Source organism: Carcharodon carcharias, chromosome 3 (assembly GCF_017639515.1).
Source record: "Carcharodon carcharias isolate sCarCar2 chromosome 3, sCarCar2.pri, whole genome shotgun sequence".
Taxonomy (NCBI): Eukaryota; Metazoa; Chordata; class Chondrichthyes; order Lamniformes; family Lamnidae; genus Carcharodon; species Carcharodon carcharias.
The window spans coordinates 224585834-224613602 of record NC_054469.1 but is presented as its reverse complement, the minus strand read 5'-3'; the positions used below and the strand labels follow the sequence as shown (position 1 = coordinate 224613602).

At 40.0% G+C, this 27769-nt stretch overlaps 1 protein-coding gene across 2 annotated transcripts in view; it reads right to left on the bottom strand.

Moving 5' to 3' along the window:
- Positions 1 to 27769, bottom strand: part of atp2c1 (ATPase secretory pathway Ca2+ transporting 1) — a 96204-nt gene that overhangs the window by 8124 nt on the left and 60311 nt on the right. For both annotated transcript variants that reach the window (XM_041184134.1, XM_041184135.1), the window contains exons 16-21: positions 19410 to 19514; positions 15691 to 15847; positions 12363 to 12533; positions 3883 to 3980; positions 2080 to 2130; positions 387 to 553 (exon numbers count right to left, since the gene is read on the bottom strand). In XM_041184134.1, the coding sequence (XP_041040068.1) occupies positions 387 to 553; positions 2080 to 2130; positions 3883 to 3980; positions 12363 to 12533; positions 15691 to 15847; positions 19410 to 19514 (749 nt within the window). The remainder of the gene's footprint in view (positions 1 to 386; positions 554 to 2079; positions 2131 to 3882; positions 3981 to 12362; positions 12534 to 15690; positions 15848 to 19409; positions 19515 to 27769) is intronic.

Below are 27769 nucleotides of genomic sequence, written 5' to 3'. Positions count from 1 at the left end.
TACTACACACCTGATTGTACAGAATTCAGTAAATTATGAATTCTAACAAGGATCCTTTGTATTTTTTTGGGCATAATCATTGGTGATTCTTCAGGGTGGAATCGCAAGATACAAACGAAAACGTTTCATTTTAACGAAACTAGAACTCAAAATACACAGAAACACATAGGAAACATTTGCAGTTCTGATGAAAGGTCATCGAGCTGAAACGTTAACTCTGTTTCTCGCCACAGATGCTGTCTAACCAGTTGAGTTTTTCCAGAAATTTTTACTCTTATTTTAGGATACATTTGCCATTGATTTGCAACGGTTTAATCGTGAAACATTCAGTCCTCTATTGCATAATGATTGGTAGGAAATTAGGAAACACAGAAAGGATGACTTACATTATTGTCTTAAAGTCATCATCTACAAGGATCATGTCTGCTGCCTCCTTGCAGACATCGGTCCCTGTCTGTCCCATTGCCACCCCAATATCAGCTGCCTTCAATGCTACTGCATCATTTACTCCATCCCCTGTCATTGCTACCACAGCACCATTGTTCTGTAGAGACTGAAATATGGCAAATAGAAGATAAAGGTTAATTTTATTTGGATATTGTACACGATCGAATTTCCATTTCTTTTTTGTCGAAGCTAATCTAAAAACTTATACTATGAACACAGATAAATTACAGAGACTTTGTTCCAAATCAATATGAAACAGCTAATCTGTTGTAAGAAGAATATTGGAAATATCATGGACATAGGAAAATTCACTAAAAATAAATAATTATAGTTAAGAAGAAAGGAATGATAATTTGGGGGGAAAGGCTTAAGAGGTCAATTTAATGGAGATTTTCAAAATTATGAAAGGTTTTGAAATAGTGAAATATTATTCCTGAGCAGTGGTGAATTCAAAGGGACACAAACCCAGGACTATCACCAGATCAGTGAAAAAGTTAGAAATAATTTCACAGAGGGTTATTAGAATATTGAATGTATTACCACGTCCAGCTATTAAGGCAGTCAATTTCATTTAAAAGGAAATTAGGTGCATTGTAAAAAGAGGGTTACAAAAGTAGACAGGGAAATGGGATGACAATAGATATTATCTAAGGAGCCTGCACAAGCACATACTTAATGGGTCAAGTAGCCTCATCTGCTGTAATTTCTATGAAGCTATATTCCACTCTTCTACCAATTCAGCCAAGGATTTGCTCCAAAATTGTTAAGTGTCAACGTTTTATGCAAATTGGAATGAGACTAGCCCCATTATGTAGTATATTCCAAATCTGCTGTGCTATTTTAATTAAATATTAATTTTCATTAAAGCAAATGTGCCTCCAATGATCATTAGGCAGTTCACTTTGAATTCAGCCACAAAAGGCAGGCAAAAAACATTTAAGTTTTATACCTGGATAAATCGGATCTTTAGGTAGTCAGAAGAAATTAAGATAGAGATATCAAAGAAAATTTATGATCAAGTGACCTCAAACTGAAAGATAAATTATTAACATATTAAAATAACGAATTCTATGGTGATACTGCAAATACCCAGTTTGATTTGTTCACAATCATTCTCTAGCTTCATATCATTTATGTGCGGAGCTGGAATATTCAGATATGGAAGAACAAATTTGAATAAGATGCTCAAGGTAAACAAAGGTGATTTCATTAACAGCACTTGGGCTTAACTTAAACAGAAGTGGACGCAAACTTCTTTCCTAAAAGGCCTCATATTTCTGACATACAAAGGCATGTTTCTGGAAATGTAAATTCTATGTTGTTAACGATAACTAGTCACAGACCAGGAAAGGCCATAGGAATCTCTCTCCATTAGACAGAGACAATTGATTATCAAGCTTGAGGGACACCACTCAAGGTGCATGGAGCAAGACAAGGAGGCAGACCTCTGTGAACTAAATTAAACTGACAAAAATATGGACTATGAAGTAAATTACCTGAAATTATGGAGATTTACTGAGCTATCTTTATAAGCTAAGAAGTTAGAGAGAGAAATTGTTATAATACCAAGGAAGAAGAAAACAACAGAGCCTGCCTTCACATCTATCTCTTGTCAATGGCGGTAGTAGTTACCTTTATAATCTTCAGCTTGTGTCTTGGACTAGATCTATAAAACACTGCTATCTGTGAAAACACGATTGAATTAAGTAATTTAAAAGAAAAGTCTGATATAAAAGCAGTGCCAAGTCTAACATTATCACTTATAGATAAACAAATATGACAGTCACTTAAAATAGGCAATCACTAGGGGAATTACTTTCCCATATCCTTTCTGCAAACAAATATATATTTTCTAAACAAAAAACCTTTTTTGCATAACAAAAACAAAAATACCTGGAAAAACTCAGCCAGTCTGACATCATCTGCGGAGAGGAACACAGTTAACATTTTAACTGTGTTCCTCTCCACAGATGCTGTCAGACCTACTGAGTTTTTCCAGGTATTTTTGTTTTTGTTTTGGATTTCCAGCATCAGCAGTTTTTTGTTTTTAACCTTTTTTGCGTGGCAGTAATCAGCAACAGAGAGGTTAAGACTATTCAGGTCACTGAAGGTCATCCTTCTAGCCACTCATCCAGATGAACACATTTAACAGATTCTTAATTTTTTGGTCATGATGTGATTGATGGTTTTATATAACCAAACTAATTGTTTTTAAAGCACCCCTCACATATACAAGTTAACATCAGTACTTATTTCAGAACTGTGCAATCCGAGTTATACATTTTATGTTCTTGGGTCAAGACTGTATTCACTGACCATTCCTAGTTATCCTTAGGGTTTCTTCTTCTTGAATAACAAATCATTTTACAACTGAGTGACTTAGCTAGGCTGCTTCAGAGAGCACTGAGTGTCAACCACATTGTATAGATAAGATCAGGTAAGGGTGGCATGTTCTCTGCCCTTAAAGATACAAGTGAACGAGATGGGTTTTTACAACAATTCTGCAACTTTCTTGCTGCCAGTCTATAAATTAACAAATTTGGTGAAGTCAGTTTTAATTTGTCATGGTGGAATTTTAACTCATTGACCTGTTCCATAAACAGTGCATGGCTATACCCATTTTGACACTCATAGTTCCATACTCCTTTGCACTTGGGCAAAGTTGAGTTCTCTGCAGATATACTCAAATGTATGGGCAGAGCTACACTTACTGACTACCATAATTGTAAAGACCATGTGTTGAATTGTTACACACTGTAGTTTTAATATTTAAGAAGATAGTGTTGCACCAGTTCCAGTTCTAACTTGGTTGGTGAAGCCCAAGCAGCAAGTTATGGTCACTTGCCAAAATTCAGATGGGTGACTTCAAGCCCCTGTCATATTTTGCCTTGTTGCATTGATGTGGGACAAAAACCGCATCATAAGAGAAAAACTAGAGTGGAACGGAACCTATGGTCCTCAAGTTCCGTCATGTGCAGCAACTATATAGAGTTTTGCTACTGTATTTCATCAGTTTCATAAGATATAATGGACGGCTTGTGGAGGTTTATTGCAACTCCGGCAAATATTAATAAATGTAAGACAGGTTGGTTACTTCCTTTAGTTACAGAACAATTTAGTTGAGCTCTGTTAATTTAGACAAACAATTTGAGGCTAAGTATAATTGCTTCTCCAAATACTGCAAGTCTCCTAAACCCAATTACACAAAGCCAAACCGAGCCAGCCTAAGGGAGATTCCTGGTGAATTTGTGAATGTTCGGAGGCTGAAGTCTTTGTGGCCCTGCTCTACCATTTACCCCCTTTCGTGTAGACCCCAGTTCTGTTGTACAATAATTTAATTCCACAAACAAATGTATTGATTCTTCTTTGCTGAGCTTCATACTAATAATTAGTTTGCATAAAGTAAGGTTTCACTTTACATTAGACACTCCATACCTTTTGGACTATTTGTGACAGCTGTTGAATATCCAGTGAATCTATTTCTTCTCCTGAGAGTGTTTGGGATCCCTTGGAATACAAGCCCAAACGGGTGGCTGTATACAAATAAAAAATCTTTTATAAAAAGTAAGCTTACATGAAATATCCACTATTATCCAATGTGAGCATTGTACAAAATTAAATGTATATATCCAATTTCAAATTATTCGAAACATCTTGTACTCCATCTCAAGACTAAATAAAAAATAAAACTAAATCAGCAATATTTTATATTCACTTATTATTCAGCTAATTGATAATATTTTGGTCAGTAAGTTTATTGAATGATCTTCATCTGCTGTCCAGGAAAATGTTTCAGGGAGATTTTACATTGCTGTTTTGAATAGCCATGGAAAGGGGCTTAATAAACTGGTCAGTCTTTTACTCGCATCAGTTTAATTTACCATGTTTAACAACCTTTTCAAATTAATTTAATTTTGTCTTTATTCTCTGAACTTTAAAGTACAGGTACATGAAAACATCCTTAGTTTACTAACTTAATTGACTGCCTGCACTATTACCTGCACATATCCTAGGCAAGCTCAACTGGCTTCCTTAAATCCCGTCTCAGCTTCAATCCATGCTTCTCCAGACTGGAGTCTCTCAAAGTACCTGAGTTACTTTGCATTTTCTATTTTATCATCGGAGACCATGCCTTCAATCACTACTCACCTGCCTTCTGGAATTATTTTCCAAAATCTCCTTAAATGGATCACCTCATTCCCTACTGTTATGGGCAGGGGGGCGGGGCAAACTGAACTCATTTTTTCTCACCATCTGTCTGTAAGCAGAGGTGTTTTAATTTTTGAAATAGGCTGTGAAGTTTTTTCCCAAGCCTTCTGTTTGTGAAATCAATGTTAAATTGATTCGCAGCAAACTCTCTTTAGGGTTAAATCAGAAGTATTATTTATTCATACATTCAAACCCAGGGGATGGTCATCACAATTACTTATACACACACAAACACACAAAGAGGAGATAGGAAAGAAAAGTTTTACAACTAGGAATAACTTAAAATATATTGGATATTAATTCACATGAGTATCAGAGTCCAGAATGTCAGAGTCCATTGAGGGTTCTTTCATGTAGGAGTTAAAGTTCAGGCCGGTTCAGCTAACTGTAATCAAGAATTGCCGAATTCCTTCAAAGTTGGTGATGACACGGCAAGATGAGATGCATATACAGAGCCTTGGTCCAGTCTACAGACGATGACAGGAATATTCCAGAGAACCAGGCTTCGAAGAGGTTTGGACTTGAGGCAGGCTTTGCTGTCAGCCTGGAGTCCAGCTTTAGTGTTGACAGGCTGAATATTAACAGCAGACTGCCCTGGGAGTGCAGGAATGTTACATTAAAACTTTTCAAAGGCCAAAGGAGCTTAGTTCAATCAGTTTCTATGTCTCTGGTCAAAATCCATTGTTCACCTTAGGAAACAGATGATTATACCTCCGTAGGTATAACTAGTTTTGACAGCTATCTCTTTGTTCTAAGTCCAGGCTGCTGCTTCTTTGTTTCATTGATTGTAGTGAGTCCACACATTGATAGGTGTGAGATTCCATAAGATGTGAGTGTTGAAATTGGTCCTGTAATTATTGTCAGAAGTTTCCAGAACTGTAGCCAACTTGTAAATCATGTGACCTGTAGCAGCCATGTTTTTGGTCCACCAAAGTCCATTTTTAAATAAGCAGAAAGTCAGGATTGATTTACACAATTTATGATCTCTTTTATGTTTCACAAACATGACGCTAACTTCAAAAGTCTTGTAAACACTCTTCATTTTGATCTCATCATTGGCTTCCTCTCCCAGTTTCTTTTCCCCTTCTTAAGTACTGAAAGGGATTTATTTAAAATGGAAACTGTTTGCTCAGGTACAAGTGACACTCAATCAATGGCACTACGTGGTAATTCCCACCTTGGTTTATAGAGCCATAGCAGTCTACAGCACAGAAAAAGGCCCTTCGGCCCTTCGAGTCTGTGCCGGTCAAACAAGTACCTAACTATTCTAATCCCATTTGCCAGCACTAGGCCCATAGCCTTTTATGCCAAGGCATCACAAGTGTACATCCAAATACATTTTTCAAAAGTTTGTTTATCTTTGCTTTAGTTTTTATCATAATCCGATCATGATAATTGATCTTGCTATTTGAAAATTTAAATTAATAATGAAGACATTATCCATTCATCCATCCATTTTCACACCACTTCTCCTGGTGAGGGTCACGGTGGCAGTATGTGGGGCAGGGCCGGCCAGACTTCCTTTCATCAGCCACAGATTCCAGCTCCTCCTGGGGGATTCCCAGGTGTTCCCAGGCCAGCCGAGAGATGTAATCCCTCCAGCTTGTCCTGGGTCAGCCTCGAGGTCTCCGCCCAGTGGACGTGCCCGGTACAGCTCCAGCGGGACCCTACCAGGGGCGTCCTTGTCAGATGCCTGAACCACATCAACTGGCCCCCCTCAATTCAGAGGAGCAGTGACTCTACTCCGAGGCTCTCCCAGATTGCCGAACTCCTCATCCTGTCCCAGAGAGTGCGCCCAGAAATCCTGGGTTCTCTCAGAAAAGAGCGGGTTGCTCTCACCAGGTGAGGGGTGAACAGCTTCCCTTGGTGGAGGAGTTCAAGTACCTCAAGATCCTGTTTGTGAGTGATGGCAAGGGGGCAGCGTGAGATTGGCCAGCGGATCAGTGGGGCGGCTGCAGTTCTGCGGGTGCCTCTACCAGTCCATGGCAGTGAAATGGGAGCTGAGTTTTAAGATGAAGCTCTCGGTTTACTGGTTGATACACGACCCCATCCTCACCTATGGTCATGAACTGTGGGTAATGACTGAAAGGATAAGATTGCGGTACAAGTGGCGGAAATGAAGAATGTTACGTGCTTCTAATTTCATGATTTGCTGCCTGTGAGAATATTTCAATCTGATTGGCTGCTGACCTGCTTGCTGGCATCAATGCTGCTGCACACCTGGAGATCCCCTTAACTTGTTAATCCAAGTCTCAACCCATCAAGTAGCCCCTTAGCCTAATATTTACTTAATTCTTAGCTCGGTTAAATTGGATTTTTCATGCATGATAATGTATCAACAGATGTGTAACTTATCCATTGGAACTCCTACATTTTTGAAGTTAAACTAAAAGGGATTCACATCAAATGGCACTTCACTGCATCCTGTCTCTCTGCCCCACCCCTTTTAAATGCAAAGCTGATACCATTGTGTGAAAGTAAATGTCAGAACTCTTGGTACAGAGTGTGATAAATCACTGTAAAATAACCTCCATGTTTTGACAAAAGAATGCAGATTACAAGGATGTAGACATTCAGGAAACAGTGACAAAGGAATTTGTAAATCTCAATGTTAAAGCATCCAATTTCTACCACTGGATGGCTCTGTTTGGAAATCCAGTATACCATCTGTTCCCAAATATCAAATTCGGCAGGGGGCGTTGGGGAAACAGGACAAAACAAAAGGGAAAATGAAACGCTAAGTAAAGCAAAGTAGAAAATAGAAAAAGTAAACAGAAATGTTGAGAGAATTTTAAAAAATGAGAATAATGGCTGCACAGGTTACTACAGTAAAGCAAGCTGTTGTTACATTATGGTGAAAAATACTACTGTGCTTCATACAATACAGTGAGTGAAGTGGAAGACTTTTTAAATCATCAAAGGGAGGTACATTAACTGGGTCCTATAGTATTAGTTGCATAGTCTCCTGGAATTTGCCTGATTGCATTTAGGGGTGGGACAGAAATTTTCCACATTTTTTTTTACCTAATTTGGTCTAAGGTTCTTTCTCCGGGGATTGCATGACCAGAGGGTGGGGTTGATGTCCTTCCTATTTGTTCAAATTGCAAATATTTCTCATTACATGGACATATAATATTTTATTTAAAAATATGCAGTGGGGAGCTAACATATTATTCAACATCAATATTTCTGCCTACACTTGAAATTGTTCCTGTATTCCCCAAGTCGGTTTTAGTAGTGAATAGTAACTACCAGGCAGATTCCAGGTTTGATCCACAGTCTGTACAATGTTAGCTGATTTGAGACAGAATAACAGTACAGGCAAAAAACTGGCCTAACTCACTCTTGGTTAGAGAGGAAAAAAATTGGGCTAGTTGCTTTCCCCCCAAGCTCAGGGGTACTGAGGCTAATTCAAGCACATAAATGCTGCTGTGTCTGCGATTAACTAATTCAGCACAAATAAGGAATGAAACCAGTTTGATTCTGGGTTTGGTTTTGTTTTTTATTTATTCATGGAACGAGGGTGTTGCTGGGTAGGCCAGCATTTATTGCCCATCACTAACTGCCCTTGAGAAGGTGTGGTGAGCTACAGTCCATGTGGTATAGGTACCCAGTGTGCTGTTAGAGAGGGAGTTCTGGGATTTTGACACAGTGACAGTGAAGGAAAGGCAATACATTCCCAAGCCAAGATGGTGTGTGGCTTTGAGGGGAACATCCAGGTGGTAGTGTTCCCATGTGTATGCTGCCCTTGTTCTTCTAGGTGGTCGTGGTCGTGGGTTTGGAAGGTGCTGTCTAAGGAGCCTTGGTGAGTTCCTGCACAGCATCTTGTAAATGGTACACACTGCTGCCAATGCGCGCCAGTCATGGAGGGAGTGAATGTTTGTGGATGGGATGCCAATCAAGCAGGCTGCTTTGGCCTCGATGGTGTCATGCTTCTTGAGTGTTGTTGGAGCTGCACTCATCCAGGCAAGTGGAGAATATTCCATCACACTCTTGACTTGTGCCTCGTAGATGGAGGACAGGCTTTGGGGAATCAGGAAGTAAGTTACTCACTGGCCTCTGACCTGCTCTTGTGACCAGTATTTATATGATTAGTCCAGTTCAGTTTCTGGTCAATGCTAACCCCTAGGATATTGATAGTGCAAGATTCAACAATGGTGATGCCACTGAATTTCAAGGGGTGGTGGTTAGGTTCTGTCTTGTTGGAGACGGTCATTACCTAACACTTATGTGACACAAATGTTACTTGCCACTTGTCAGCCCAAGCCTGGATATTGTCCAGGTCTTGCTGCATTTGGATATGGACTGCTTCAGTATCTGAGGAGTCACGAATGGTGCTGAACATTGGGCACTCATCAACGATTCCCTTGCCTGACAAGAATCTATCTACCTCTGCCTTAAAAATATTCAATGACCCCACTTCCACCAGCAGAGAGTTTCAAAGTCACACAACCCACGAGAAAAAAATTCTCATCTCTGTCCTAAAAGGGCAACACCTAATTTTAAAACAGTGCCCCCTAGTTTTGGACTCACCCACAAGTGGAAACATCCTTTCCACGTTCACCTTGTCAAGGCCGTTCAGGATCTTATATACTTCAATCAAGTCATCCCTCACTCTTCTAAATTCCAGCAGAAACAAACCCAGTCTGTCTAACCTATCCTCATAAGACAACCTGCTCATTCCAGATATCAATCTAGTAAACCTCCTCTGAACTGCCTCCAACGTATTTATATCCTTCCTTAAATAAGACGACCAAAGCTGCACACATTATTCGAGATGTGGTCTCACCAATGTCCGGTATAACATCCTTTTATGTTCAATTCCTCTCATAATAAAGGATAACATTCAATTAGCCTTCTTAATTACTTGCTGTACCCGCATACTAACTTTGTGTGACTCATGCACTAGAATACCTCGATCCCTCTGCACCTCGGAATTCTGCAGCTGTTCTCCATTTAAGTAATACTCTGCTTTTTTATTCCTCCTGCAAAAGTGAACAACTTCACGTTTTCCTACTTTATACTCCATCTGCCGTATTTTTTGCCCACTCACTCAACCTATCCATACCCACCTGCAACCTCCTTATGTCCTCTTTACAGCATACTTGCCTATCTATCTTTGTGTTATCTGCAAATTTAGCTACCATGCCTTTGCTCCCCTCATCAAAGTCATTGACGTAAATTGTAAAAAGTTGAGGTGCTACAGACCCCTGCGGGATTCCACTCATCACAACTTGCCAATTAGAAAAAGACCCATTTATGTATAGCCAGTCAATATTCTATCCATGCTAATATGTTACCCCCTATACCATGAGCTTTTATTTTCCGCAATAACCTTTGATGTGGCACCTTACAGTATGTCTACAGGCTCCCTTTATCCATCGTGCACGTTACTCCTTCAAAGAACTCAAATAAATTAATAAAACATGATTTCCCTTTCACAAAACCATGCCAACTCTTCCCAATTATCTGGAGTTTCTCTAACCCAGCTATAACCTCCTTAATGATTGATTCTAACAACTTCCCCACGACAGACATCAAGCTAACCACCCTAATTTCCTGTTTTCTGCCTCCCTCCCTTCTTGAATAGAGGGGTTATATTTGCTACTTTCCAGTCTGATGGAACCTTTCCAGGATTTAACGAATTTTGGAAAAGTAACACCAATGCATCTACTACCTCATTAGCCACCTCTTTTAAGACCTAGGATGAAGTCCATCAGGACCTGGAGACTTGTCAGCCCAAGGCGCCATCAGTTTGCTCAGTACTGCTTCCCAGGTGATTGCAAATTCACCAAGTTCCCCTCTCCCTTACACCTCCTGATTTATACCTATTACTGGAATGTTTTTGCATTGTTAATGCTGCCTTGATGTCAAGGGCAGTCACTCTTATCTCACCTCTGGAGTTCAGCTCTTTGGTCAATGTCTGAACCAAGGCTATAATGAGGTCATGAGCTGAGTGACCCTGGCGAAACACAAACTGAGCGTCAGTGAGCAGGTTACTGCTAAGCAAGTACTGCTTGATTACACTGTTCGTGACCCCTTCCATCACTTTACTGGTGAGCAAGAGTAGTCTGACGGGGCAGTAATTGGCAGGGTTGGATTTGTCCTGATTTTTGTGGACAGGACATACCTGGGGAATTTTCCATATTGCTGGGTAGATGCCTGTACTGGAACAGCTTGGCTAGGGGCACAGCATGTTCTGGAGCACAAGTCTTCAGTACTATTGCTGGAATATTGTCAGAGCCCATAGCCTTCCAGTGCCTTCAGCCATTTCCTGTTATCACGTGGAGTGAATCGAAGTGGCTGAAGATTGTCACCTGTGATGCTGGGAACCTCCGGAGGGGACCAAGATGGATCATCCACTCGGACTTCTGGTTGAAGATTGTTGCAAATGCTTCAGCCTTATCTTTTGCACTGGTAAGCTGGGCTTCCCCCATCATTGAGGATGGGGATATCTGTGGAGCGTCCTCCCCCAGCAAGTTGTTTAATTGTCCACCACCATCCAGGACTGGATGTGGCAGGATTGCAGAGCTTAAATCTGACCTGTTAGCTGTGGAGTCGCTTAACTCTGTCTATCGCTTGCTGCTTATGCTGTTTGGTATGCAAGTAGTCCTGTGTTGTAGCTTCACCAGGTTGACACCTCATTTTTAGGTATGCCTGGTGCTGCTCCTGGCATGCCCTTCCGCGCTCTTCATTGTGCTGTTTAGAGATACATTGTGTAGAAAGTCTCTCGAGGAACAGTCCTGCCACTCTGTGGTAAGCATGAGAGACTTGGACTGTGTAGCAGCATCATGCCAAGAAGATCAGCCATTTTCACTCGAGCTGTCTTCAGAAGCTTTTGGAAATTAGATGGCAGGACAAAATACCAGACACTGAGGTGCTCACCCAAGCTGGCATGCCCAAGTATCCACCCCATATTGAGACAGTCACAATTAAGTTGTGGTCATGTAGCCAGAGTGCCTGACACTCGCTTACAAAAGTGAATCTTGTATAGAGAGCTTGAGACTGGGGTGCACTCTCATGGCGGTCAAAGGAAACACTACAAGGACACTCTGAAGGCTTCACTTAGGAGTTTGGATATAATCTTTGGAGAAGCTCGCCTAGGATCGCAGCACCCGGCGATAAATAAAAAATAAAAAACAGTACGGCTTCCTTCGAAAGCAAGCGTATATCAGAGGCAAAGAGAAAATGCAAGGAGAGCCAGCAACTCATCCAACTTGATCGCCTGCTGCATCCTGTCCTATTTGCATCAGAACCTTCTGGGTGCAATGTGGCCTTCGCAGTCACCATGTACCCACCAGAACCCTACCAAACATCCTAGATGATGAACATGATCATCTTCACCTCGTAGGACAAACAAGGTTTTAGTGCCTCTACCCACCAGCCCACCAGGGAAGCCTAAACTTACCTTAAAAAAAAGTTTGCATACATGCAAGTGAGAACACAAAAGAATAGTGTGGAAATTCCACACTGTTTCCAGATGAAGTTAATTCAGACTAACAATTTGCATGATAACACAAGAAAAATCTGCAGGAAAAATCAGACTGGGGTATGACAATGCTAATAATATTTGACAATGTGAATGAAATAGAAAATTAATAGAAACATGTTAAAACAGAAAGCAAAATCATTGTGTTAAGGTGCATCTTTCAGAACACTACCTCCCAGCTATAACTTTTGGTACCAACATTGAACCATTAGATTACCTATAGCAACTGCTGTCTCTTGTGAATCTCCAGTGACCATTTTGATTACAACTCCTGTGTTGATCAGTGTAGCAACTGCTTCTTTTACACCTGACTTTGGTGGATCGATCATTCCCACCAGCCCCAGGAATGTGAGTTGTCCAAGTTCAGGTCCAGATGCTAAAGCAAGAACTGGATGGAGAGAATGCCAAACATGATTTGCTAGTTGCCACATTTCTACATAGATTGTCATGAGAGATTTATACATCATCGCTGAATAAAAATGATTCTCTCAAATGTAAAGAGTTTGCACCAATTGTATATCCGCTAAGTGACATGCTATTGATTACAACAATTCTTATAATATTGTCCCTTCTTGCCAGAGTAACAGCATGAGTGCTTTTACCACAAAAATAATTTTGTTTGCATTCCTGGCAAATGATACAAAATGCAACTTCAGACTGTTCAGGTTTCCTCCACCAGTGAAAACCCATTATTACAGACACACACATGTATCATTTCAAGAAATCTGAATACTATGTAGTTAGGTATGATTTCTTACTATGAATTTCCTACATCAACATTATTTAGAACTGTTCTAAATGTTGTACAATTCTTAAATAAATCTCATCACATCAGATGTAATTATTAAGATCATTACTAACAGATTATTTGCAAAATGTACTTTTTTCAAAAGTCAACTTCTTCACTTGCTGATTTATTTCCCCTTCACTCTCCCTAAAATGTTATCTCCTTGCTGGAGTACAGTTCCACAAGTATCTGATCATCTTTTGGCATGCTGTTTGACAGAGCACGCTAGTAGCCTACTCATCTTCAGGGACAACACCTGATAACCACATATACACGCTTCCTGCAGGAATCACTAGATACACAACAGGATTAAGAAATCACACTGATTTTGCTCTCATTAATCCCGGTGACATGACCAACTTTAGTGCCATTTTAGATGCCATGGCTGAGATCAGCTTACTCAGCATAGACCAAGAATCAGCTTGGAACCTTCTTCGACTCATTTACTTTAATTTAGTTATTAGAAGTATGAACATTAAAAAAAAAAATACTTGGCAGCCAGATAAAAACAAACTGCCATTCATAGCCATTTATGCAGTGCCTTTATAAAAAAAAAATTGCCCAAGGTGCTTCAAAGAGGTGTAACAGACAAAAATAGATGTCAAACCAAAAGTGAAGACATTAGGAGTGGTGACAAAAACATTGGTTGAAAGAGACTGGCTTAAAGGAGGAGAGCTTAGTGGAAAGACAGGTTCAGTGAGGGAATTCTAGAGCATGGAGCCTAAATGACTGAAGACATTGCCATCAATCGTGGGGCAACGGGAGAGATCGTGTACAAGGGATCAAAGCGGGACGACATTCTAGAAGGTTGTAGGGCTGAATGAGGTTATAGAGGTAGGGAAGGGCAAGGTCATGAAGGGATTTAAGCACAAGGATATAATTTTAAACAGGAGAGAAAAATAGCCAATGTAAATCAGCAAGGATAAGAGCAATGGGTGAGTAGGAGTTACTGCAGATAAAATACAGGCAGCAGTTTTGAACAGGCTTAAAAGTTGATGTGGTGGGTAGAACAGAAGAAGGATGGCTGCCAAGGACAGAATTTGAACAGATAAGTCTGGAGGTGAAAGATGTAGGTGAGGGTTTCAACAGCAGATGATCTGAGGCAATGACAGAAATGGATGACGTTTTGATGGTGGAACGAGATGATGTTTGTGATCGAAAAGAAACAGGGTTGGAAATTCACCACAGGATCAAACAGGACGTTGAGGTTATGAGGAGTGTAATTCAAGCTTCAGCAGTGGCCAGGAAGGGGACAGAATTGGAAAAGCTACAGTGCTAGTGGTGGAACTGAAAATGATAGCTTTGATCTTCCCAATGTTTGACTGGAAAAAAACTGCAATTCATTCAAGCCTGATGTCGAACAAGCAAGCTGAAAACATAGGCAGTGAGTGTGTCAAGGGACATGATGGAGAAGTACAGCCAGGTGTTCGGCAGCTTTTTGGATTCTTGAAAGAATGACTTTGAATGTTGTTGCCAATAAGCAGCATATAGATGAGGTAACCAAAGATAGATTCCTGGGAGACACAATGTAATGGTGAAGGAGGCAGAAAGAGAAGGCATTGCTGATGATGATGTGGCAACGATTGAATAGGTAACGGTGCATCAAGCCAGAGCAACAGCTGCTGAAAGAGAAACTGGATAAAGGGGCAGGGTCAAGGCTAGGGCAGAGGTCGGGGGGAGGGTCGGCTTGGTGAGTAAATGAAAGCTGGAAGGCAGGGGAAACAGCAGAGGCAACTAAACAGATGGTCCTAATCAAAGTGATAAAAAGATCCATGAACTCTTTGCATTCATTGTTAAGGTGAGTGTGCAAGGACACATGAGAAGGGATAGTTGGTAGTCCAGAAAAGCAGTGGCTTAACTATACTGTTCAAGATGATCCTGGACCAGTAAACGGTTTTGGCAGAGGGTAGTGTATCGAGCCCTTTCATCTTAAAGTGAAAAATTGAAATGAATTACTGACCTTAGCCTTCAGAGTTTTGGGGAAAAATACTGCAAAATGAGACCACAAACTCTTTTAAACGATATTCCAGATCATTGAAGTGCACTTTTGTAAGAGCTTAGGTTACATAAGAATCAAATCATCAGATCTACACAATGTTTTCAAACATTTTTTGTTTAGTTTTACAAAAGCGTTTGTTTCTTAATTCTATTTTGTTCCTACAACATGGAAATTAAATCATATATGCTGCTTTGTTCTATTCTATATCTAACAGTGGCTGTGAAAGATTTGGGTCCAATGTTCCATTCTTGACAAATATGTTGAATCAGGGACATAAGAGATATAGATTTTACCTTGTTTACACTAAACATTAATGAGGCAATTTAAATATGCACTAATAATATGCACAGTTTGGAAGCACAATACCTAATGCAACCTGTGCTGATAACAGGACTCAGGTCAGAAGGTGAGGGCAGTCCTAAACTTCTTTGGTATTAGGTATCATTCTGGGTATATGTTAGGTCTCTGACCATGGCCAAATGGAACATTTGTCTGAAAATGTCTGGTCCTCATTCTGCTTTCCCCACTCCTGCTCGGTAAAATCTCACTCCTTTGATGTAATGCCAATTGCTTTAAGGGCGTTAGTTATAAGAGATAAATCTGCATTTTTCTACCTTAAAATGCATAAATTGCTTAAGTGTATGGGTGCAACAAGAGGCTGAAAAAGAGAGGTCAACACTTGGTTTTCTACACAATTACACATAACCATATTGCTCTATGCTTAGAAGAATGGTTTCCTACTTTAAACAAAAGCATTACCTCGGAGTCCAGCAGTGCCCATGTAAGTTTTCTCCTGGTGATACAACTCCTTTTGTTGCTGGGTGAGTGGCAGAGTTTGCGAATGGCTGTTGTAGCTTGAGCAAAATTGAATTACATGCTCATAAGCCCCTTTCATAAAATAAATCTCCTCTTTATCCTGAACAGAAAGAAATTTATGAATGTACAGCTATCATGACAGCTTGCAATTAGCTTCAACAACTTTAAGGTGGTACATGGCATTTTTTTGATTATTACCTAAAAGAAACATCAATTCTCAGTGCCACTATGAGCTAAACAACCAAACTGATTCAGCCAGGTTTCTTATGCTTGTGTGCTTGCAGCAGTCTTAAAGTAACCTTTCTTCAATAGTGTTTTTAAAAATGACTTAATTGAAAATATTTCCATTGACATGCAATTTGACATGTACTCGGGTCATGGAACAAGCGCAATACTTTGATCAATGTGTAAATCCTAAAAACGGGCAACACATCCCCAGCCCACCCCTTACATGACCATTGGTATTTTTTTTATATGATGGCAGGTTACAAGGCGTGTGTGTGTGTGTTCCTTCCTGTGAGAGGTTGGACACTTCATTATTATATTGAAATCAGGCAATTTGGAGTCCGAAATAAATTTTATACCTGCCGCAGCGTCCCAGAGGTCAAGAAACCAGCCACTAAAGAACTGCTGGCTGAAGATGATAACTGCTTTTCATTGTACTCCTTGTGGGTCAGGAGGAGCAGAAGTACTTCCCCTGGCAATTCAAACAAAGGTTTGGCCTTCCTTTTGCTGCTGGCAGCCTCTCTTCCCCCCACTTCATGATTGGCAGCCTCCTCCGTTCCAACACCCAAACTTCAACCTGCCCCACAATCGGCATCCTCCCCATGATCAATCTCCCATCTGCCCATCTAACCCCAACTTACAGCCTGTCCCATGATCGGCTTAACCCCACTCCCTCCAACCCCCAAACAATGCTATGGTTCACTACACCCCTCCTTGTGCCAACCTCACCAAACCCCAATCTCCCACCTGCCTGCGATCAACTTCACCTCACTGCCGCCATGCCCCGATCTTTGATCTGCCCTTGATCACAATTGCCAGGGACCACCCTCAAGGGTCTTTTGCTAATAGTTTTCTTGTCCAGCAGCTGGTCAGCCTGCCAATGTGGCTGGCTGTGGGCAGGAAATGGAAAATAGGAATTATAACTCGGTCCTGCCATTAAATTCGAGGCTAAAATCTCCTGATAGTGGTAATTGCAACTTCAATTCCTCTGATTTTACACTAATAATCTCTGTTTCCGATTATCACTGCTGTCGAGGTTTACTTCATACAATTCTGCGATTTGAGATTAAATTGAAACTGTGATAAGTTTCATTAAACCCAGAAAAAGAATGCAAAATTGGGAGCACCAGAAATAAAGGGAGGAAAAGAATACAATTCAGCTTCGGCCATTACAAGCACTGAAAGCTGATCCTTAGCAAAAACTACAGCCCAGGAAAATTAATTTCTTGTAGTCCTGCCCAAGCTTATTTTGTTGCTGAATACTCAGAAATAATTTAATTATAGTAAAAGGTCAAATTATAGACAATAACAAGTAGATCTACATTGTTATTGGAACAAAGATTTTTTTTTAAAAAGCCCTGTAGAGTTTTCACTGAGTATAGAATTACATTATGCCAGCAAATGATTTGATTGATTGCTTATCCCCTTCCACGGGTAAGGGAGAAACAATGATCCTGGTTTGCATTAAAACAACTGCACTCCAAAACTTAAACCTGCAATATTGAATCTGAACAGTATTTACATCATTTCCATTCAATATTTTTTGTATGATCAAATCCTATCACATTCCATTAACACTTTGAAAATTCTTATCACACTGTTGCACCAACAATCAAACCACAAACTATGCAGTGTATCGTTAAATACAACACTTTAAAAAAAATCTTTATCCAATTACTTCATTTCTTAAAGCATGAAGGGACCTTCCTTTGACATCAACTAGATGGAGAGTGGGAAATGTTTTTAGGTGTCAGCTCAGTGGTAGCAATCATACCATGGAATTACAAAGTTTTGGGTTCAAGAACCCACTCCAGAACTTGAGCACATAATTTTGGCTGGCACTGCTATAACGAGTGCTGCACTCAGTGGCCATGGCTTTCAGATGAGATGCAAAAGATCTCAAGGCACGAATAAAAGCAATACAGGGGAGATTTTCTGGTGTCCCGGCACTTATCCTTCAACCAATACGACCAAACAGTTAAAGTAGTCATTATTTCATAGTTGTTTACAGAACCTTCTTGTGTGCAAATTGGTTGCTGTTACCTACGTTATGACAACCACGACTACACTCCAAAGGTACTTCAATGGCTGTTAAGCACTTGGGAACATGATGAAGTTGTGAAAAACGTTACACAAATTTAAGCTTTTTTATATTTAATGATCTCCTCTCTACAATTCTAATCAATTACTATAGAATTTGGCAGAATAAAATCCAAAACCATCTGTAAAAAGTAAATGTGAATTACAGGTTTAAAACAAATTACATATGTTATTGTTAATGAGACTCTTTAAATTGCTGCACTCCAGGATTCAAAGTTTTTTTGGGAGGTGGGTACAGGGAAGAATTGCCATTTACATAAGACATAATAGTATTACGATGTGGCAGGTGACGTGTGCCAGGCTGACCAAATCCACAAGGGAAATTTGGCCATGCTATCCATAATGATTTTGCACTTTTTATTTATTACAAGATGCATGCATTGAATTCAGAAGCAACAAGTCCACTAACACCCTTTAGAGATTTTAGAAATTAAATTAAAACATTTATTAACAAAATATTTCAAGCACATACAAAAGATTAGTTACTTAATACTATAACAAATCCCAAAATTCCTAATTAACCTGACTTCCAATTATACACTCATTTAAGGCATCAGTCCAAAATAGATTTTAAATTTAAAAAGCAAGCCAACAAATTACCACAGCACCCACTCGGCAGTGGAATTCCAAAGGCTTTTCTCCAAGCCAGAGGAGACACAGCAGACTTTTACAAAAATGCATGGAGGCTTCTTCCAGGCTGTCTCACCCACTCCTGTTAGGTCTTATGTGGCCCGCCGACATGGTCTTTCATTCTTCCTTTATATATGTTTCTCTCTCTTTAATCTGTAAATTCTATTATTTCATATGTCTTTCCAAATTTACTTTTCCCATAATATAAAAATCTTTCAAATTGCCAATATGACCTTTTTCCTTTTGGGAAAAATAAACACACTGCTTGTTCTTATCTTGCCAGTCGTAAATATCCTACCATCCCTTTGAAATCCAAACAACTCCTTCACTCATCTAAAAATGTAAATTTCCTTCACACATTATATGCTAAGACCTCATCCCTGTTTACTCATTAGCATTTCAAGTACCCTTTTTCACCTAGCTCCTTTTGATAATTTCAAGCTTGTAGTCTAGCTGACTCCAAGTCAATTAAATCACACACAGAATCAACCATACTCACTCCTATAAACCTACTTTACAATAACCCACAATAATATTATGAAAATTATTATAGTTTCATAATAGTTAAAATTATTTGACCATTGGATGAAGATCTAAAACATTAAACAACAGGCATTATGGCTATCTCCATAACAGAATGTTGCAATAGGTTGATTCTTTAGTATAATAGTTTGATTAAGCATTGTCTAGAATAAAGTATGTTTAACCTGCTGAACTCTGTGCACACACTTGACAGCCATCCATTTCTGCTCTGAGGTAAATGGATGTTCAGCTCGTCTCATATAATCCTGTTTGAGACCTTCCAGACCCATCTATAAGAAAAAAAAGACATGAATCACTTAAATACCTTTCACTTGGCACATAAGCATAACTATACAATCAACTTGATTCGTAATGATGATAAAGTTACAGTGCATTTCCAGCATTTCCTCTTTCTGTTTAAGATTTATCTCTGAGTGAATCAAGTGGATTAAAACAGAGATATGAATAATCAATTTATTGAAGCTAAAATATTAATGTGCAAAGTACAATTACAGTCTATCTTTTGTGTTATTAATCCAATTCACAACCTGGCAGAGTCAATAAATTTGGCTCAAAACAAGCCACATTTTCTTGCTCACTATAGCGTTGAAAAAATTGAGAAACTTTATTAATTTGTTCTGTGTGCATATTTAGTTTAATAAATGGTATAATCATAAAAGGACACAATACAGAGGGAGGACATTTGACCCATTGTACCTGTACTGCTCCTTGGTACAGCTATCCAATTAGTCCCACTTCTCTCCTCTTTCCCTGTAGTCCTGTAAATGTTTTCCCGTCAATATTTATCCAATTCCCTTTTGAACATTTCTATAGAATCTGCTTTCACTGAATTTCAGGCAATAATTTCCAGATCACAACAATTCACTATGTAAAAAGAAATGTTTCCTCAAGTCACCTCTGGTTCTTTTGCCAATTACTTAAAGGCCCATGCTCTACAGGGCTTTGGATCTAGTGCGGCAAAGTGGAGTAGGCTGGAGGGCTCTTCGTTGATGAGCAAAGACACGATGGGCCTAATGGTTTCATTGTGCATCATAAATTTTCTATGATTTCGACCTTAAATCGTTGTTCTCTGAACACTTCTACTCAACGTCCTCTTAACCTTCTCTGCTCCAAAAGGAGCAATTTCAGCTTTTTTAGTCACTCCACATAACAGAAGTCCCTCATGCCTGGTACCATTCTCTTCTGCACCCTCTCTAAGGCTTGTCACACTTCCTGAAGTGTGCTATTCAGAATTGAACACAATACTCCAACTGAGACCAAACCAGTGCTTTTCAAAGATCTAGTATTATTTCTATGTTTTGTACCCTATGCCTCTATTAATAAAACCAAGGACCCCATATGATGTTTAATAGCCTTCTCAACTTGCCCTGCAGCCTTCAAAGATTTGTGTACACACGTCCCCTTTAAGATTATACAATTTAGTTTATATTGTCTTTCCTCATACTTCAAATTAAAATGCATCATTACATACTTGTGTTAAATCCCATCTGACACATGTCTACTGATTGTACCAGTCTAGGTCCTCCTGAAATCTGTTACTGTCTTCCCCACTGTTTATCACATTTCCAAGTTTCATGTCATTCGCAAACATAGAAATTATGCCCTGCATACTAATCCAGGTCATTAATATGTATCAAAATGAGCACTGGATTTGGTACTGACTACTGAGGAAGACAACTATATACTTCCCTGAAATAAAAACTATATACTTCCATCAAAGTCTAAAAAACAAACATTCACCACCACTCTCTTTCTGTCCCTTAGACAATTTTGTAGCCATGCAGTCTGTGTCCCTTTAATCCCATGGGCTTTAGTTTTGCGAACCAGTCTATGGTACCTGCAGAAACAGCTGAGCTACCCCTGCAGGTGTGCACACTTGGACACTGAATAAGTACAGGATTAACTATGAATTCTCATCGAGGCTTGGCCTAAATAGCCAAGTGGTTATGGTACTGGGTTTGTAACCCCAAGATCAAGAGTTCAAATCTCACAATGGCAAACTATGAAACAATGTAACTTCATCTGAAACAGATGGAAACGGGTTCGTACTCGAAAGAGTTACACCTTCTTAACCTGAATTAGGGGCTGTGCCTGATTTATCCCGATTTTGTTGATTTGATTTAATTGGTTTCAATCAAAAGATTATCAAGAGTTCAAATCTCACAATGGCAAACTATGAAACAATGTAACTTCATCTGAATAGGAACAGATGGAAAAAAAAATGATTTCTCATCGAGGTTAACAAACAACCCAACAACACTCACCATCAAGGCTGAAATACAAATAACAAAGGATGGCTGTACCAGAGCTGTGGTAAGCTCAGCTAAGGACCGTGGCCAGCTAGGTGATCCACACTTCTAGCATCTACCTGCCTTATTCCTCCACATTCCCGGGCTATGGAAACCTTCTCTATGCCGGATTTTCATGTTTCCCTCCCCTTCTGCTATTCTACTATTACCATTTATAACTTATCTGGACCCAATTTTTGTCTCATTATCACCTCATTTTGCTTTGTCTACTCATCCCTTTGATCATTTAATCAGTCCTACATTCCACAGGCTTCAGCTTTTTGTTTTTTTCATCGTTTTGGTTTAAAATCTGTTCAGCTCTAACTACTTCCAGTTCTGATGAAAGATCGACATTAAATATTAACTTTTCCCTTTCCACAGGTGCTGCCAGGCTTGCTGAGCGTTCCCAATATTTTCTATTCTAATTACACATAACGGGCTCTTGAGCAAGGTGCCAAAGGGTGTACAGCAAGCTAATAAATACATTCAGAAGAGGGATGGACAGAATCTTACCAAGAAACTATAAAGGAAAACCTTTTCACTGAAAGATTTAAGTAGTTAAGTAAATCACATAGTTTTGCGGCTCAGTAGTGCACTAAGAAGGCTCCCAGTTCAATTCCTGATCTATGCTCTATTTGGTGGCTGCAGCTGGAGCCTCACTTAAACACGTGCCCCTGGGAAAGTGGGAGGAATAGTAGCCACAGTTCTTGGTCCTGAATCTATCCCCCCTGCAGGCTCTAACCATGTGTGGACATGGGGTAGGTAAAGATTTCAGCTCAACTACAGCCCACATAATTAGTAATTCTCGCTGTCAGCTCAAACAGAAACAACAACCACTTGGACAAGACCAGAGGCTACCACATGTGGAAATATATCCCAGCAGGGGTTTCTACCTCCAGAAAAGGTGTGGCAAAGGAAAAATGCTATAAATCTACAACATACAGCAATATTTATCACTGCATCCTATGTATTTTTCATCACTTGCATAGAATCCATGAAGCTGAGAGGGTCCACGAAATTTATCGATAAATTTTATAGCAGTATACATCAATCTTAGGAAAAGGATGAATTTCAGAACTTCACACAACTCATGTAAAACGTGCATCTCCAGTTATTCAAGTCAGTTCATAAATGCTTGCGGGAATGTTACAATTTTCCATCCTGTACACATATTATCACAAATCAACTACTGGGCAATGAAGCCATAAGATCGCATGTTTATGACCATGCTATAATCACGAAAACCCATGCTATAAAATGGGTGAAACTAAATCAAGCAGTGAAACAAACATTTCTTTTAAAGATCTGATTTCAAGTTAATAAATTCCAGTGCATGACTGCCACAAACGCCAAGAACTAAACACTCCAAAGAGGGAACTACTCATGTTAATCTCAGAAATGTACAATCCCCTACAGTGGTGGTAATTCAAGGTGCTGACAATTTTCCTGTCACGCAAAACCAATTAGTGCATACTATGCCTTTAAATCACTAATACCAAAGATGAGTAAAAACAAAGTGCTGGTCTAGCAGCGTCTGTGGAAAGAGAAAAAGAGTTAACGTTTCAAGTCAGATTTGAAACATTAACTCTGGGCTGGATTTTACGTGCCCCCGCTGGGCGTGTTTTCGGCAGGAGCACGCCAAATAGGACAGGTACCCTGCCCACCACATTTCTACCCACACTTTAGCTGACCCCTATAACATGGTAGATGGGCAGGCACCAAAATTGGCAGCCTGCTGCCATATGTAAATAAATAAGGGTCAATTGTGCTTGTTAACAACTGGCTCGATAATATGCTGACCATGCCATAATACAGCTGGCTTGGGCAGTCAGGCAGGAGTTTGGAGGCCATGAAAGTTTTTAAAAAGGCAGAAGAAAGGCGAGTACTATCTTTGGAGGGGCTGCCCTTTGCGCACTGGGGAAAGCCCCCTCCCAATATAGTACACCGCCTTTCTTACTACTCATCTGCTCTCCAAACCCAACACCCCTAACCCACTCCCTAAGCTGGCCAAGTCCTCCTGACCCAATACCCTGTGCTTACCTTGTTCCAGGATCCACTGGGCCAGCTTCTTGGGACTGGTTGCAGTCCCGGCAACACTCACTCATGAACTCTTGGTGTTGACTGGACTGCTGGAGCCCAAGTGGCTGACAGATCCCAAGGGCAGGGCTTTCTCCTCAGAGAGAAGCAAAAGTCCCAATCTTGATCAATTTATCCCGCCGCAGTGTGTTATGGGTGAGGGGCTGGCATGGAATGAGTTGGCCTCCACTGACTTTCCATATGGGAGGTTAGTGGTGGGGGGCAGGGGGCCTACACCCCAATCACAAAATGCAGCCTTCTGTTTCCCTTTCCACAGGTCCTACCAGACCTGCTGAGTATTTCCTGGTCTTTATTTTTATTTCAGATTTCCAGCATCCACAGTAGAGCATATTTTCTGCGAAGGCTAATCTTTTACTTACTAAAAATGAAAAAAAGCATCAAATCCCAGAAAGACTCAGATTCCTCTACATTAAATTGATCTAAAATCTTTTGAGGTGAAATTAAATTTGATGGAATTAACTTTACAACTACTCATTAATGATGTGCAATATGAACATACATCATTAATCTACTGCACTGAATTACCAAACTGCCACAGAAAGAAATTTAATAAATGCTCTAAAATAATTCTTGGAGACAATTGCCTGAAGTATAACGGGGTTAACAGGAGACATTAAAAACTTGTCTGTTTTAATTGGAAAGTGTTCACACAGTACAAAGCTGAGTTGAGTTGTCGGACCAAATGCTATTTCAGCAAAGTGCTCGTGCTCTATCATATTGGATAACATACATCGGTACACTTATCTTTATAATATAGCATAGCTAAATAATGTAACAACTTAAAACCATGTTTCAGTTAAAGAATTCCTTTACCTTTTAATGGAGGTGAACAATACACAATCCCTACACAAATTCGAGGGAGCAGATACCAGCTTCAAAGGCCAATGACTCACACCTGTATACTATATACTGATGACACAGTCAGTTTCCTATCTGGGCTAAATATTTAACAGACAACGGGCCAAAGCACCACAGGGCTCTGGAAGGAAAATCTGGTCAGGACTGCAGCACATGACCATTATTCAGAAACCTCTTAAATGTGCAAGCATGTGGAGATCACATGAAGACAGCATTGTCTTGACTGCAATGTCCTCCAGGCAACAGACTGCTGGCATTTATTTTCCGGACTTGAATATGAACAATGGCTGTTTGGGTTAAGGTGCTAAAGGGTAGGCGCCACCTGAAACAGTACTCCAGCAAAAAGCGGGAGAAGAAAGCTGCAGAAAAAATTACAACATCCACACCCCATATATTCAATGATGGTCTTAACGTGAAAAATGAAAACGTAAGCTTTTAAAAACAGTTGAGACATGCTGAGGTAGAAATTGCAGAATAAAGGTATCTGGCATACCAACAGTTAATGTGGGACTGGATACAGTACCAACATCCAGCAATCTCGGCACAGTGTTTTAATTGCAACTGCCTGGGGAACTTCAGAAAGCTATGCAAAGCTAAAACACCCAGACTTGCAGAGGATCCCAAGACAATTCATGAGATTGAGGTACCATGCCAGGAAGAGATCCAACCATACTTGTTGGGTGAGGACAAGAGTCCTGGATTTTCTTCTTGTAACGCAGACATCTCAGTGAATGGTCACCTCACCAACTTTAAATTGGACATGGGAGTCAGTGTTACAGTTCTCGTAGACAAAGAACTCAGGGGGATCTGACTTCCGGTTATAGGCTTGATTTTGGAACCATTAAGGGATGGCAGCCTGCAGATATTTGAAGTAATCTACGTCATCCATAACCAATCCTTTTCTCTTCAGAGAAGTGATGTCTGTGCTGCTCTTAACTTTCTTAAAACGGCAGAAGATGTCAAATCAACCTCTACAGTCAATTACACAGAACTTGTAAGCTCCCAAGAGGCCCACCAGTAAGGGTGCTCTTGACTTGGATTTCAGCTCTGAACTGCCTTCACTCTTCACAGAGTCAGTTTGACCAATTTCTTGCAGGCAGCAAAAGCTTCTCTTTGGTCAGACCAGCCAAATATTCAGATATGACAGTGCCTCGAGTGGAAGACAAACAAGGTGACCAGCAATATCAAGATGAGCCCTAACTTCAGGCTCCAGCCTTTGCTGTCCCAATACCTCTAAACACGATGGCACAGATGCTGCAACCCTCAGCCAACACACCCAGCTGCAAGGTGTTGCTGGAGCAAGAGAGCAGCCATCAACTCGCTGAAGCACACCTCAGTGAGGCATGGAAGCACACGAAGGAACACGATTGCGTGAAAAAGGCTAAACTGCAAGGTGAACCCACAGATAAGACACATCCACATGATGACAGCTTCAGCTCCTAGAAGATCATGGTGGCCCAAATATAAAAAGAAACACCGGTCCATACCAAGAACAAACAAAGTGAACATTCTCTCCGAAAAGAATTGGATAAGCCAGTGGCCTTCACGCAGACTAAGTGGGGAGTTGACAAGAAGGATCAACTCCAAGAAGTGGAAAAAGAGAATTAAAAGACAACCACGTGCCAGAAAGACAACCTACAACACAACCTCTGAATTAACAATGCTTTCCCAAATCAACAGAGCCTACAACTCTTCTAAATGTAATCAGAACAAGATCTGGAAGAATCGTCAAACCTCCAGACCGCGAGCGGGGAGAAAGGGCAGTACAATGGTGATGTAAATAAATTGGGTGAAAACTTGGGGGAAGGTGCATTATAAGGGTATCTGGCATAGCAAGAGTTAATGTGGATCTGGGTGCAGTACCTCTCAGTATGATGCAGTGAGACACATGACCCGAGACTAGAGTGTGTTTTGGACTGGACTGAGACCCATGTAGAAGCAAGCATGGAGTTAGCTCCTACCTTGGACTGTATATATGTACATTGTTACGTGTTATCAATAAACACAATATTTTCCCATACAAGACTCAGAACCTCTTCATGAAGCCTACTGAACATCCAACATACAACCGAAACGTACTTGTAGTTTTAAAAAGCCTTTTATGACTTCCTCCCACAGGATCAAATGCTATTAACCTTTAATATGCTATATTGTAAGATGTTCCACATTTGTAGTCTATTAGTACACTGAAGATTAAAATTAACTTTTAATTAATTATATAAAATTAAATCTTCATCCTCATAGCAACTTTGCTAAGTACTATATTTTATTTGGCAAAGTACCCACCTACTATTTACTTAATTAAAAAGTGCGTAATTCATTAGGCATCTGGGATATGCATTCTCTTATTAATATTCTGAAATACAACCATAAAGAAAAAGACAAAGTGACAAGATGATTACGCAACCTTCACAGCGTCAAAGCGAAAAAAGTTGGAAATACAGCCTGCCTATTTTTACACAAGTCTACTGCTAACATAGAAATTGTATTCGAAAAAACACGCCAATGAGGGAAAAGTATTTCACTGTCAAATCAGCAGGTTTTAACTTTTTAAAAACTGTCCCATCTATATGGAAATCATATAAATCAAGTCCCTATAGATAGAACTGGATATTGGATAAAAAGTCTGCAGACTGGCAGATGTAAATATGTGTCTGTAAATGTAAATGTATGCAAATAAGGTATCTTGTTAATAGAATTTTTCACTATTTTGAACTACCAGTTACTTCAATAAATGGAACCGGAATTTTGTAAATTGTTTTGGGAGTTTCATTAAGCTAGCCTCCTAACCAAACTGACAGAAATTGGCATCTCTTTCATGCTTTCCATAATCTGAAAATTACTACTCAGGTACAGTGGCAAAAAAGTAAGCCTGTCACATTTCGCAGATACAACACATGCAATAGATAACCCTGCTTTCAGTCTTTAACTGGAATTGTGGTCTAACAACTTGTATTTATTTAACGCCCCAAAGCACTTCATAGGAAATCAAATCAAATTTGACACCAAGCTACACAAGGAGATATTACGGCTGATTTCCAAAAGCTTGGTCAAAGTAGGCTTTAAGGAGCATCTTTAAGGATACAGAGATTGAAAGGTTTTGGGGGGAATTTCCTGAAATTATGGTCTAGGCTGCCAAAGGCACAGTCCACGATGTTGGTGTAATTAAAATCGGAGATGCCCAAGAAGCTAGAATTGGAGAAGCACAGTCAGGCCATTGTAAGGCTGGATGAGAGTACAGAGTTAGGGAGAGGTGAGGCAATAGAGGGATTTGAAATTGA